Genomic DNA, 13,815 nt, shown 5'->3' with positions numbered 1-13,815 from the left:
AGCGTTTTGTAACCTTTATTTATTGTCTATATGCTAATTAATAAAACTTTTTATTATAACTTTTAATATGTTTAAAAATTTAAGAACCTACAAAAAGATACATCAAGTACTAATGTGGTTTCTAATTATTAATTTATTCCAGCAGAATTAATACATACAACAAACGATATTCCGTGATTCGGCTTATATCTTTAATTCACTTTATACTCGTTCATTCCTCTCGCTCGTTTTCCTTTCATTCATCTTCATAGTCTCGTTCAGAATTTCTTAGCTAAATCCTAAATTACCCTTAAAATCTTATATGCCAACGCAGTAATTTGGCAGATCAATTACTCAGAAATTAAAATGCTTTAATATATCTCAAACTTGGGATAGTAAAAATTGAACAGTATGTTTACTCAAGACTTTTTAATGTATTTGTGTTTCATAATTATATTTATAGTCGTTCCTTATTCTTCCTTTTTTTTTTTTACTAATATAATGCATGGGATGTGACGTGCTTTCTGACCTTATACGCAAGTGCTATTAATATGTACGTGTATATGTATTTTAGTATATGTAGTGCAGTAAAATGTAACTCGACAAGTATGTACAAAGTATATTTATCAAACAATCACGGTATTATCAAATTCAAATCTAAGTCATATTTTTATAGTCACCGGCGTGACGTTTTAATAAAACTGTCGATTCCTACAGAGTCGAATTACGTATTTATTACGTAGAGTTGTATCACCGTGTATATTATAATATTTAAGTATCAAACAGACTTTGTGTCTCTGTTCTCTGCAACGTGGTACTTACACAATACGATATATCTGCTTCTTTAAAAAATTTAAACTGAAAGATTGACGATTAAAGCATGCACGTGTAAAGAATCTTGCTTATTCAGTATGAAAAACCCATGCATTACAATAGCATGTAAAATCGTGTAAGAAATGAAATCTCCTGAATACATCACGTGAATGTCAGTCTTAACTAAGGTGATTGCCATTGTTCGTCGTATTTATGGTACTCTTATATGACGATACTCTGTGTATTCAGTATGCAATCCTAACTGAAATCCCTGAATTCACAAATACACATATGGGGCGGGGATAGGCTTCCAACTAATTAAGTCTTTCCGGCATCCATTAGGAAAATATTGATGCAAAAAGAAATTGCGAATAAATTACGCCGAACGATTAATCGCTCGAATTAATTAGCGTACCTTATGTTTAAACTGCATAAATTTATGTAAATCTATATTGGTTTCTTAAATAAGTTGTTATTTTTGTTTCTATTAAGTAAAACGTACTTATCGTTACGATACGATACACACGCCGGTCGATGAAGAAATATAAATCATGCTCTTAATTAGCTTAAGAAAATAATTTATGCCGCTTTCTACAAGGACCGTATATGTATAAATACAAAAACATGATAATCTTGATGCTAAACGCCGAATGTACACATAATAAATACAGCAATAATGTAATTTAGATGTAACGTATTACGTCTATGTGTATGCGTGTGTGTGTCTGTCTTCGTTACTTCGTCAAATCGTAGAGCATCTCCTCTTCTAATAAAATTCAGCTAGAAATCGTAATTTACGAAAAATAATACAGCGCGCATGGACCTCGTCGAGAGGTAGTGTTGACCTGCGCTATTACAAGTTTTCGATTGAGCCACTGTTTATCAACCATTTACTATTCAAGCTGCAATATAAATTATTTTTGTAACAATCATTATATCTAGAAATCCGATATTTACATTTTAGCAATCTGAAAGTTATTGCGAACCTGTGAATCCCTGTGGTGGTTGACCTGGTACTGAGTATTGTGGTCTAAAATTTCCGAAATTAGCCGCACCAGCGAATGTAGCCGGCAGTTGTCCACCGGAGAAACCGGCCGGGAACTGTTGTGCTAACAGCGCTGCTTGGCCCGATTGAGAACTACTACCACCTGGTGCGGTTGCTGCCAATCGACTCAATATCGACCTCTCTGACATTTGAAGTCTTTGAGCAACAGGTGGAATGCGAGCTAATGTTGCTGGCAAACGACTCACGTCAGATTTCATGTCAGACAACAGTTCTTCCAATTGATTTAGTACCTGCAATGAAACAATGTATAAAGAGGAATTACTGAAAGAAGACGATTATTTTCTATCCATAGAAATATATTTACTTTATGCAACACAGCATTTGCTGGTTTATTTCCGGCAAGGCTTTCTTTACTAAGATGTTGATGTGATTCTGCAAGGCACTCGACTTCGGCAAATCTTGCATTCAGGCTCATCGCAGGATGATTAGGATCCTGCGTTAAGTTCAGGTACGCGGCTCTTCTCAATTGTTCTTCTATCACTAATGCCTGTTCCAACAGTTTGAAACGTCGAGCTAGGAATTTGTTTTTTATTTCTAAAAAGTTACCCTTGCCCACGTCCATCTTAAATGGTTCATTTATTATTGCAAACCTGCAAAATAATATTAAAATAACACGTTTATAGTAAGCATATATTTTCCTATTATTGTTTATTTGTTACCTAATATCATTTTGGATATCCTGCCAACGACCATAGCCATGTGTAACAATGCCGGCCAGTAACCAATAGTCATGTCTTCTATGCCAGATTTCGTATTCACGGCCAGGTACTGCAGCTTTCTCTTCATTTAACCATAATGTGTGTAATTCAGTGAAACCACCATCAGCTATATTGAACATGAACTTGCGCTTGGGCTTTATCGTTTCTGAATCACAGTCCTTTATGTCCTTATCTTTATTATCTTTCTCCTGTAATATTAATATTCTCAATGTAATATTAGAAATCTTATTAATTGTTTCAAATAAATTACACTGATTTAACATCGAACTAGCAAGTACCTCTCGCTTTTCTGTTTCTTCTTCATCGTCTTTAACGATAACTACATCTTCCTCGGAATCTTGTTTTGTTTTGCTCTCAGAGTTGTCTACTTTTTCGTCGTGTTTCGTCACTAATTTTTCGTCTGTAGTATCTACTTTATCCTTCTCTTTATCCTGTGTTTCTCCCTCTGTATCCTTCTCTTCTTTCTTGATGTCCTCCTTGTCTTTATCTTTTTCCGTATTATTCTCTTCCTCTTCTTTAGATTCTTTTGATTCTTCCACATCCTTCGCATCAACACTCTGTAAAATAATTCTTCCTTTACTACAAATTCATTTGGAATTATTTAAGTTTTTACGATCGACTATACTAACTTCTTTGTCCTTGGGTACTTCTTTACATTCTTTTACTTCAGACGCGTCTGAATTTGACTTGTTGGAGTCAGTATTCGCACTTCCAGGAATAGCAGTTGGCGTTGGAGTTGCAGCAGGACTCGGGCTAGGTGCATTAGAAGTAGCTGGTGTTGCACTGGTACTGCTAGTTCCAGTTGCTCCTTCTCCACCACCTTCTATTTTCACAGGTTCTACCGGTTTGCGAATCATTTCTGGCATCGAGTAATATCCGTTTATGTGTTCGAATTCTTGCACCTATTACATAAAACAAAACATTATTAGAAGAAAGGAAAAGAAGAAAATAAAAAATCAACTGAAGAGTGTTTTACCTTTTTCCTTATTAAAGACATTACACCAATTCTTGTTAAAACGTGTTGTCTGCTAAGACCTTCTCTCGGGACACCATCGGCAAAAGTTTCGGCATTATCTGCACCAGGTTCACACAAATGTCGCATGAAAAGGGAAACGTAGGCCTTGAAATTCTTCTCCGACTTGCCTCTCAGGTCTCGTACCAACCTGAAATGCGACAATATACTTTAACAGTACTTTAAATTTACTGATTGCGGAATACATTTCGAGCGAGTAACTAACCACTGAGAGTTAAACGCGTCCTGTGGTGGCATACCGTAACGCATAATCGCGTTCAGGAATGCTTTCCTTTGTCTGGCATTGAAGCCTAGTACCTGGATTTAAAAAACCATATTATAGTATGTATCTTTCATTAATTTTTAAATATAAGAAAAATTATGTAAACCTACTTCAATGTTTCCATTAACCCTGGCAAGCAATGGAGGAAGAGGTCGATCCTTTTCGTCTCTCCTCTCTAATCTTCGCCTGCTTCTGCGAGATAACAGGTCACCATCACCCTTTTCGTCAAAGTCGTCGTCTTCTTTATCGTCATCGCTAGGAGCACTAAAATCACTGTTGTAATCAGAAAGATTCTCCTGCCATGGTTGATCATCCCTTGTACTTTGGTCTCCAGTTACTCCTCCATCATTATAGTTCACTTGCTTACGTATTCGTTTACCTAAAAATAATTATTACTTTGTAATGACAAGAGAGAGACGGAGAGAAGTATTTACAGGCAAAGAAATAAATTATATATACCTTTTCCAAGTGTTCTGGCAATATCTTCTTGTTGTTGTTCATAATGATGTCTCAATAATTTGATCCAATAAGCTGGATCTGTGTTCTCAGCTTCCTGTTTAATAATCTCAGTGTCTGCTTCTTCTTCCGTTTCACCTTCCTTTGTTACGTACGATGCTACTTTAAACGAACTTAGATACTCGTTGGCCCAGTTTTCTTTCTGTTCGATACCTTCCTTGCTTCTGTCTAACAATTCAGCCACAGCTTTGTCATCATAATGAATGGCTTCATCCTCTTTGCCTTCCTCCTCTTTGAACAATTCCTCAGTACCTAATACGAATTGAAATTATAGACAAGTTCCATAATTTTAAATCCTATTTTATAATCTTTATTTCAACGACATTACCGAATCGTAAAATGTCGTCAAGTTCTTGTTTACTGAAATTGGCGCCTTTACCACCCATTCCAGGTCTCACAACTAAATGTGTTAACATCATTTTACGCTTCGCCACTTGTGTAACTCGTTCTTCGACAGAGTTGCGAGTTACAAATCTGTAGATCATGACTTTATTAGCTTGGCCAATTCTATGTGCTCTACTAAATGCCTGAATGTCGTTGTGTGGATTCCAGTCGGAATCGTAAATGATCACAGTGTCGGCAGTAGCCAAGTTTATACCCAAACCACCGGCCCGAGTAGAAAGTAGAAAAACAAACTGTTGCGCGCCTGGTAAAAAAATTGATTAATTTTCCGTTGATGATTCGTTAAAGATACAATAAAACTATCTACTCACCAGGTGCATTAAATCTGTCAATGGCTTCCTGTCGTTGAGCACCAGTAATGTTACCGTCTATTCTTTCATACTTATAACCCTCTCCTTCTAAATAATCTTCGAGAATGTCCAACATTTTTGTCATTTGAGAAAAGATTAAGACTCTATGTCCATCATCCCTTAATTTCTTTAACATTTTGCTCAATAAAACCAATTTTCCTGCTGCTTTGATTAATGCAGACGTTTCGTAACTTCCGTTTGGTGCGGTTGGTGCTTCCTGAGACGCGGCTGGAAATAAATAAGGATGGTTGCAGCACTTTTTAAGATCCATCATGATATTCAATAGCGACACTTGTTGACCTCCCCCCTTGGGATTCAGCGCCTCGAAGTTCCTCGTCAATATATATTTATAATATTTCTTTTGCATAGGCGATAATTCGACACGGACGATGAATTCTGATTTACTCGGCATATTCTATAAATAAAGATGATTAGTATAACTCACATATTGAATTTATGAAAAAAAGTATATAATAAATACCTTTAATACATCAGCCTTTAATCTCCTCAACATGTGTGGTCCGAGTAGTTCATGCAACTTCTTCACTTGTTCTTCTTTTGAAATATCAGCGAATTCATTTTGGAACGCAGCTAAGTCATTGAATTTATCACGACAGAGGAAATTCAAAAGATGGAACAATTCCTCCAAGTTATTTTGCAGAGGAGTTCCAGTTAACAATAATTTATACGCGATATTATAGGACGCTAATAGTCTAAAAAATTTCGACTGGTTAGATTTGAGTCTATGCGCTTCGTCTACTACTAATACAGCCCAATCTATCGATCCTAAACACGCAGAATCAATTGAGATCAGCTCGTAACTGGTAAGAAGTACATTGAACTTAATTTGATTCGATCGGATCTTCGATGCTCGGCCACCACGAACAGCACCCTCTTCGAAAGACAATTCATTCTCACGAATTACGATACGACTGTCCTTGTCACCTGAAATATACAAATATATTAATATAAAATATTAATTAGCAATGAAACAAATCAATAAACGCATTTTCATTAATTAAGTTCATATACACGTACGTACCAACGTAAGTAACACAATAAAAATCAGGTGCCCAGGTTTCAAATTCACGTTCCCAGTTAATGATAGTTGATAGAGGAACAGATACAAGGAACGGTCCCTTGCAGTGACCTTCTTTGTATAATGAATACAGAAAGGTGATAGTTTGGATGGTTTTTCCTAAACCCATCTCGTCCGCTAAAATAGTGTCTATACCTTGGCCCCATGAATATCTTAACCAATTCAAACCCTACAAAATTATGAAATTATAAAAAGCTCATTAAGGAATAAGTAATGTAATGAAGACAAGATATATACTTCTAACTGATAAGGATGTAACTGCATTCCAGTCTGATCCAGATATTCTGGCTGCCGTTCATACTTTTTCTTTAGATCTGTGGTAGGTTTGTCAGGTGGAGGAGTATACCTCTTAGGCGTTCTTTCTTCGTCATCGATGAGTTCACGAGTCTTCGATTTCTTGCCTTTACCTGAATATAATGTATGTGTCCATTTCGCAGCTCATAATAATGATTGTAAAAAGAAAAAATAAATTAACCGACTCTTCTCACCCTTCTTGCCCTTGCGAGACGAACTACCATCACAACAGTTTGCAGCTCTGAGATCCAAGTAATATTCGATAGCTTGCTTTAATCCAGGAATATCTTCATGCTCATCTTCCCAAGTTGCCTGATCGTATCCTAATTCCCTCCATTTAACGAGATACGTCGCTCTACCATCTCTTGAAAGCCTATGATTAATTACTCGATGCACTACAAGCCACTCTGGTCGAACTCCGTAACGATAGAATCGTTCCTCTAAATTGTATTCATCCCTATTAGTTGCAACGTCCTGTTCTTTTAAACGTTTCACTCGGGAATCGCTTTCGTCTAACGGTTCCTCCAACTTCGGTGGTTCGTCCATATCATATTTTCGTGAATAATTTCTAAAGATCACAGTAAAATTTTAAACAATCATAAAAAAAGGATTAAGCATATCATTATTGAATAAGTGCCATACCTAAACATGAGAGGATGGAAAACGTCAAGCTGTAATTCTGTGATCCAATCGCAATGCCAATAAGACATATCAGCCCATTTCACGAAGAATTCGCGTATTCTACGTTGCTTAGGAGCAGCTTTACTTGTTGACGGCTCCTCCGAGGGTGTTTCTGGGCATTCCTTCCACCTCCATGTTAAGATCTTTGCAACTATCACATAAAAGATTAAATATTAGTTATGAGTATGTGATGTATAATTCTTTGTCTTAATCATACAGTACCTTTTCCACGTATAGGTGGACAAGAACATCTGGGACACTTCCAGTCGCCATCAGGAATTTCTGAAAGTGGTGGGTTCAAACAATGTGTATGGTACGCGCTAGTACAGCTATCACAGCATAGCAATTCACCACCATCTTTACATATTCTACAAAATTCCATATGCTCATCATCGTCTTCAGCTGCACCTGAAAACAGAATTAATAATCCACGATTCGTTTTGATAGTTGAATACACATCAGCGTGTTGGGGAGGATGAAAGGTTTGGGGTTACAAGGAAGGTACCTGCAATACCTTCTCCTTCACAATGAGGACAACTCCATTTTCCTTCCGGAGTTTCTTCTAATTCAGGCTCTAGACACACCAAGTGATAAGCTCTAGGACATGTATCACATAGAATAATTTCTCCACCTTGTTGACATACTTCACAATAATCCTGATGATCAGTCTGCATAAAAAGATATAAATATCATAAAAAAATTCAAAAGTTTCATTGACATAGAAAATATAACCAGTATTAATCAAAAGCAATCTAATTATACCTGAAGACCTTCTTCTCCGTCTGGAAACTTTGACGTGGTTTTTGTCTTTTTCTTCTTCTTAGTCTTATTTCCGATTTTGGTCTTTGCCTTCCTGCGAACAGGTGGTTCTGCTGGTGGTTCAACCCCGCTTTCTTCAGCGTTTCCTTTGTTCGTCCCATCCGCACCAGTAGGTTCCTCCGCATCTGCCAACATTTGCTCGAATTCCATGTCTGAATCTCTGTCAGTACCAACGCCACTACCCTCTGCTTCTTCATCCGAGCTTCCTCGTTTGCGCTTTCCAAGTTTGATCTTGAGTGTTGGTACTTTCGAAGCTTTCTTTCCCTTCTTCGCTCTCGATCCTCGCGATTTCCGTTTTCTATCACTATCTTCGTCATCGTCTTCTTCATCTTCGCCTTCCTGGACTGCACCACTACGATTTGCCCTTGCATTTCTACTATCTTCATCTACATTTGCAGAAGACACATCCGCATCTGGCTGTGTGTGAGGATTTAACTCAGAAAAATCACGCCATTTGGCAGCCACTAACATCATAAGCTTCGACATTGGAACCTAAAAATAAGCATAACATAAAATATCAGAAGTAAATAAAATATCGAAAAAATAATCGCTTGAGCTCATTGCTTTTACGAAAAATTTACTTTTGGATTCTCTTTTGCTAGTAGCGGCCTGACATGTTGTTGAAATAATTTATAGGTAGTTAAATTCTGGAAGTCTGCATCAGTATATTCAATTTGTACATCTGTTAACCCAAAAGTATTACAGACTTCCTCAATTGTAGGCATTCCTGTTGTAGGTTCCTGGCTAGGAGGAGCAGGTGCATTGTGACTAGACGATTTCCTGGAGGAAGATTTTCTACTTTTTCTATTTCCAGCGTAGTCACTATCATCACCAGCTACATCACCAGTTTCACCGCCTCCTCCAAAATCACTTTCCTGCGTAAAGAAAACATTTAAGTTATTTTTATCAGTAAATTAATTATGTTTTAGGAAATAAAATAAAAGTAATTACATCTCCAGAATCAGATTTTTTCTTTTTCTTCTTTTTCTTCCCTTTCTTATCTTCACTACGAGCTTTTCGTTTTTTTCCTTTCTTCTTCTTTCTTTCCTCTGGTTCATAATCATCATCTTCTTCCTGCATAAAAAAATATATTTCAAATAATGTTCATAGTTTAATCAATGTTTAATGTGTATATAAGATACTAACTAGTCTTTGAGATTCTTCTGCATCGGATGAACCATCCACTTGTTGGTTAACATTTGAAACTTGACCTCCAGTTTCATCTATGTCATCCTCTCCTAAAAGTTCATTATATTAAAAAAAAAAAGAAATTATTTTAAGAAAAAATAAAAGGACCAATTAGGACATTAAGATACAATTATCAATAAATATATAAAGTCATTTATAATACGAAATAGATAATTTTTCGAAATAAATAATGTTCTATAGTATTTCTAATATAATGATTTTCATGTATGATTGATATATTAAGCTACATTTTCACTGGCTACCTCTGACTTACATAAAATCAATATCTGTATTCATTACAATGTAGGTTCAAGAATAGTCAATGTATACATATATTTTTCCAACAAAATTAATATTTCATGTAAATCAATACTTTACAATTTGTCTGCAATAGTATATAAATATATATTTATCGATTCTTTTAAAAAGAATGACTTCATATAATCCTACGGATTCAAATTAATCCTATATATTATACAAATATACGTAAATATTTTGAGTCGAACCGTCGAAAGAACTATTTTCCATCACAGTACCGCGACGACATGGCACCGACAAATATTTTGCCATTCGTTTTTCCAGAAACCCGAGTAATACGCGACTTCAATTCACTTTAGAAAATATATTTCTTAAAAAATCGTAATACAAAATACTTAAGTCAGGAAAAGAAAGAGAGAGCAACATATAATTGGAACAAATGTTATTGGACGGGACGTTCGACCAGCAAAACGGCGGCGGACTGATAATTGCCAAATCGATAGTAACGTTTTATAACAAACCGATTTTTTTATTCCTCCGAAGCGATCAAAACGATAAAACCAGCATAAATACAAACTCTCTGTACAAAAGCGAGTTTGCGCGCATACATAAGTCTCGTTTGAAAATTGAACAAGCTATTAAGATTGGACAGTCGAAATGTATAAATTATTTTCGACTAATCCACGTTCGATGAATGCTTTGTAAGAGAGTATGCGTCCGCCATTTTCTTCGAAAGGGCTCACCACATTGGAGAGAGAGAGAGAGAGAGAAAGAGAGAGAGAAGCCTATATTTTATATTCATAATATTGCCGCGGATTCTGATCTCGTTCGTTCACTGATTATTCTGAAAAATCCATGAACGAACCTGTAATCACGATATACCGCTGCAATTTTTAGTAAGTCCCGGAAGACGATATCCTCGAGAAGCTCGCACCGGTCGCTTATATATTACGATTACTTGTGTGCGTGTGTATAATGAATACGCACACAACCGTACCAGATGGTCGGAAAACCGAAGCTAGCATTACGAAATTACTCAAAGATTCCGCTGGAAATTAGAATTATCACTTTACATTGTTTTTTACTTTTTCTGTAAAAAAATTGAATTTTAAGCAAGAATCCTCGAGATTGTTGAAAAACACACGATGAATGAAATTATCTTATTACTCCGCAGTTGAAATAGATTAAGATTGTACTAGAACTTTGCATGAGAAAACAGCGTGACCCTTTTGACTTTTTCGCATTGAAAAAACAACGGTTAGAGCAAATTCAAATGCGTACATAGGATTAATTGTACAATGAAAAATCAAATAATGAAGCGTTAATTATGTAAGGGTCACGAAATATTGCGAAAACACCGTGCAACATTCAATATTTGACAAGTTTTTAATTTGATTGATTTAAGCAAAAATCTCACTCAAGGGTTAGAAATCGTTTAGCTCTCGGAATTGGTTGTCGAATCATAGTATGATTTAAAATGTAATTACTGTAGAAAATTTGTTGAAATCGTGGCAACAATTTGGTACTAATGTACCTGTAACTGTAATAATATCTAAAATAAGTAAAAGTCAGAGAACCATGTGATTTCTCTCTAACTATCGAATGTAAACAATAACCTATACTCAGATGATTATTTCGTTACATTTGTGTGCTGGTTAAATACAACACGAATATGTATGATACATTAAACCGTTAAACAGAATATCGTGACACGTTCGTGGGATTATTGACAATTCGAAGGTTAGTTGTTCCTTTACAAAACAAAGTAAGATCTGTCGAATTGAAAGGTTAATTGTTTTCTATGGACAATTTAACCTGCCATCGAGTTAGACAAAAACACAGGAGAAATCACGTCGAAACGCGCAACACGCGACAGCGCGTGAAAAACCATAGAAGGATCAATTGACATGGCAGCCATCGTACGAAAAGCGCGCGTCCTGCGTGCTCTCGAGGATACAACTTTCCGGTAGTATTCGTGATCAAGTGTGCCCTCGTCGCACTTACCCGCGTAGCTCTCGTCCACCTCCTCATCGGATGCCATTCTTTAGTACCTCGACAAACTACACGTTCGAGAAAACACCCGAGATTATTATTAATAGTCACTCACTGACTAAGATGCTCACCGTAGAAAAACAGCACGGAAATGCGACATTAAACGTTCGTGGCTCTCGGCGTTTCAGTTTCGGCGTGCCGTCACACTCGTACGTGCACCGATGTGCACCTACTGCTCTACGCTTCTTCTTTCACGCGATTCGTCAGTTCTCCTCATTCTTCCCCCCCGCCCCACTATCGCGTCGCGATCTTTCTCCCCCTCGCTTTCCCCTCCCACCCTTCACAGAGAGTTCGTTTCTTCCCCTCTCTTTCTTTTTCCTCGTCTCCTCCGTTCGCCCACCGTTACATATAACGCGCTATAGCTGAATGTATACCAATGGTCTGCCCGAGTCTACCGTGTTGCATTTATTTCTTTTTACCCCTCCTTCCCTCCTCTATCCTTCATCCACTCTCTACCCCCTTCTGATTCCGCAGAATATATGCTTTTTAATTTTTAGAAAAAGAGATCTTTTTTAATAGCAATGCATTTCTGTGTACTAGTCGCTATACTGACCCCCACTCTTACTTATTTTTCTCATTTTTTTCATTCGTTACGTTTTTAGTTGTTTTTATTGCCGACGCTTAAAAATTTCATCGATTCGGAATATATCTACTTTCATTATAAGATACATCCTTTTTATAAAGTATATATGTATACATACATATGTAGACTACGAATTTTTATGAATTTTTATATCTTTATGAACATAACTAAGGAAATAGAACCTAAATAGAAATTTATCTCATCTACTAAATACTATAATAAACACTCTACTTTCAACATTTTATATATTTATGCATATTATATTTCCCACAGATGGATAAAAATCTGTAATCTATACATATGTATATACATATCGCATGATATATGCCCGCTATTAAGAAAATTAATATACCGTAAATTTTTGATGATTAGTTCTCTGGAATTCCACCATTTCAGTCCAATGTAAATTGTACAGTTGCAAACTGTAATAGTATGCGTATACGGATTTGCGGTATGATTAATGGCCGAACAGTTACATGCGCGTACTATTATATATGTATATATATACATGTATATGTATGCTCGTGTATCGACCTTTTTGATGGAGACAAGATAACTGAACGCAATCAATGTGTATTTTTTTTACCTGAATCTGATATTCATTTTTAATTTGAAAAATACATATAGTAGCTCGCAAAAGTATTAGTATACTTTTTATGTGCACATTTAAAAATTTCATTAATACTATAATGATAATTATATGGGTATAACTAAATGATTCTAGAAATGTATACAGAAGTTACAAGATATTCAATACAAATATATATTTTGCAGAGATCACAAAAGTATTCAAGCAGGCAATTATCCACAATATTAATAAATCTAGGTCTAATTCAGTGGAACCACTTTTAATATAATACATTATATGTTTAAGTTGACTATTCATACCGTATATTAATTTTTTACTAAATATAAGTTTACAGTAAATATCCTCTAACATATATATATATATATTTCAAAATTGAATTCAAATTTTGTCCATATACTTATAGCAGTCGCGTCTCATTACAGTGTTAATAAAATTTTAAAATGTTTCATATAACACGGACAATATAGGAATATATGTTTTCTGTAGCAAATGTACGAATAGCTTTGCGAGCCACTGCACGTATATATCACAATACACATGAGCCGCCGATTTTCTACGATTACTCGTTTATTACTTGTTAATATTAATACGAAAAATAATAAGGGCGACTAGCACACCACGAAAAAATTTGAATTAGGAAATTAGTTATTATCGCTTGTCATCAAATATATAATCCATGTATAGTCCACGATTCTAGCACTAAACATATATCTACGATTCTTTATCTAATTTCATTAATTTTTCGACCTTTGTTCCAGAAAAACATAACTCAACTGATTTTAGTTATTCAATTCATCTTTATAATACTCTTTATTAAATGAAATATATAAATCTAGTGAGAAAAATATACGTGCGATTTACGTTTATAAATATTAAATTAGATTAATAAAAGATAAAATATGTAACGATCCTTTTTGATATTGAAATTAAGTTATAAATTAACAAAGGAAATTCTACAGGGAAGGAATGCAAATATGGCATGATCCAGAAATGATCTGGCCCTACACATTGAAATACCGCAGATCTCTGAATTGTTCTGTACATGACAATCGTTTTAGTCTCAGACAAGTATAATTTCGTTCTGTAGCTACAGGAATTACTAAACAGTTTAT

The 13,815-nt window shown here is 35.5% G+C and overlaps 1 protein-coding gene across 13 annotated transcripts; it reads right to left on the bottom strand.

Moving 5' to 3' along the window:
- Positions 1–110: 110 nt before the first annotated feature.
- Positions 111–11,720, bottom strand: LOC100740721 (chromodomain-helicase-DNA-binding protein Mi-2 homolog). 13 transcript variants are annotated; one of them, XM_012392263.3, is made up of 24 exons: positions 11,484–11,720; positions 9,180–9,271; positions 8,985–9,107; positions 8,615–8,908; positions 7,977–8,525; positions 7,720–7,882; positions 7,437–7,622; positions 7,176–7,365; positions 6,728–7,101; positions 6,477–6,646; positions 6,183–6,408; positions 5,622–6,085; positions 5,102–5,555; positions 4,717–5,034; positions 4,332–4,640; positions 3,983–4,251; positions 3,816–3,907; positions 3,554–3,758; positions 3,207–3,479; positions 2,856–3,134; positions 2,518–2,765; positions 2,163–2,448; positions 1,779–2,088; positions 111–1,694 (listed from the first exon to the last, which is right to left on the bottom strand). In XM_012392263.3, exons 1-24 carry the CDS (start codon positions 11,518–11,520, stop codon positions 1,690–1,692), a joined length of 5,916 nt encoding a protein of 1,971 aa, XP_012247686.1. In that variant the 5' UTR covers positions 11,521–11,720; the 3' UTR covers positions 111–1,689. The 13 variants fall into 13 exon arrangements, with proteins under 13 accessions (XP_012247686.1, XP_024227199.1, XP_012247685.1 ...); XM_024371431.1 differs by having other exon boundaries at positions 2,518–3,134; positions 3,554–3,740; positions 6,719–7,101; positions 11,484–11,539; positions 11,603–11,718; XM_012392262.3 differs by lacking the exon at positions 11,484–11,720 and adding an exon at positions 9,728–9,955 and having other exon boundaries at positions 6,719–7,101.
- Positions 11,721–13,815: the final 2,095 nt, after the last annotated feature.

Source organism: Bombus impatiens, unplaced genomic scaffold (genome assembly GCF_000188095.3).
Source record: "Bombus impatiens unplaced genomic scaffold, BIMP_2.2 scf_1334, whole genome shotgun sequence".
Taxonomy (NCBI): Eukaryota; Metazoa; Arthropoda; class Insecta; order Hymenoptera; family Apidae; genus Bombus; species Bombus impatiens.
Note: the sequence above shows the minus strand (reverse complement) of the source record. Positions and strands in the feature narration are given on the sequence as shown.

What these genes read in the sequence shown, in the direction of transcription:
- LOC100740721 (XM_012392256.3), bottom strand. Translation starts at nt 9,791, where the DNA reads ATGGCAAAATATTTGTCGGTGCCATGTCGTCGCGGTACTGTGATGGAA. An exon ending in CAGAAGAATCTCAAAGACTA is followed by an intron (nt 9,108 to 9,179) that starts GTTAGTATCTTA and finishes TTTTTTATGCAG; the next exon opens with GAAGAAGATGATGATTATGA. An exon ending in TGACGACATTTTACGATTCG is followed by an intron (nt 4,641 to 4,716) that starts GTAATGTCGTTG and finishes AATTCGTATTAG; the next exon opens with GTACTGAGGAATTGTTCAAA.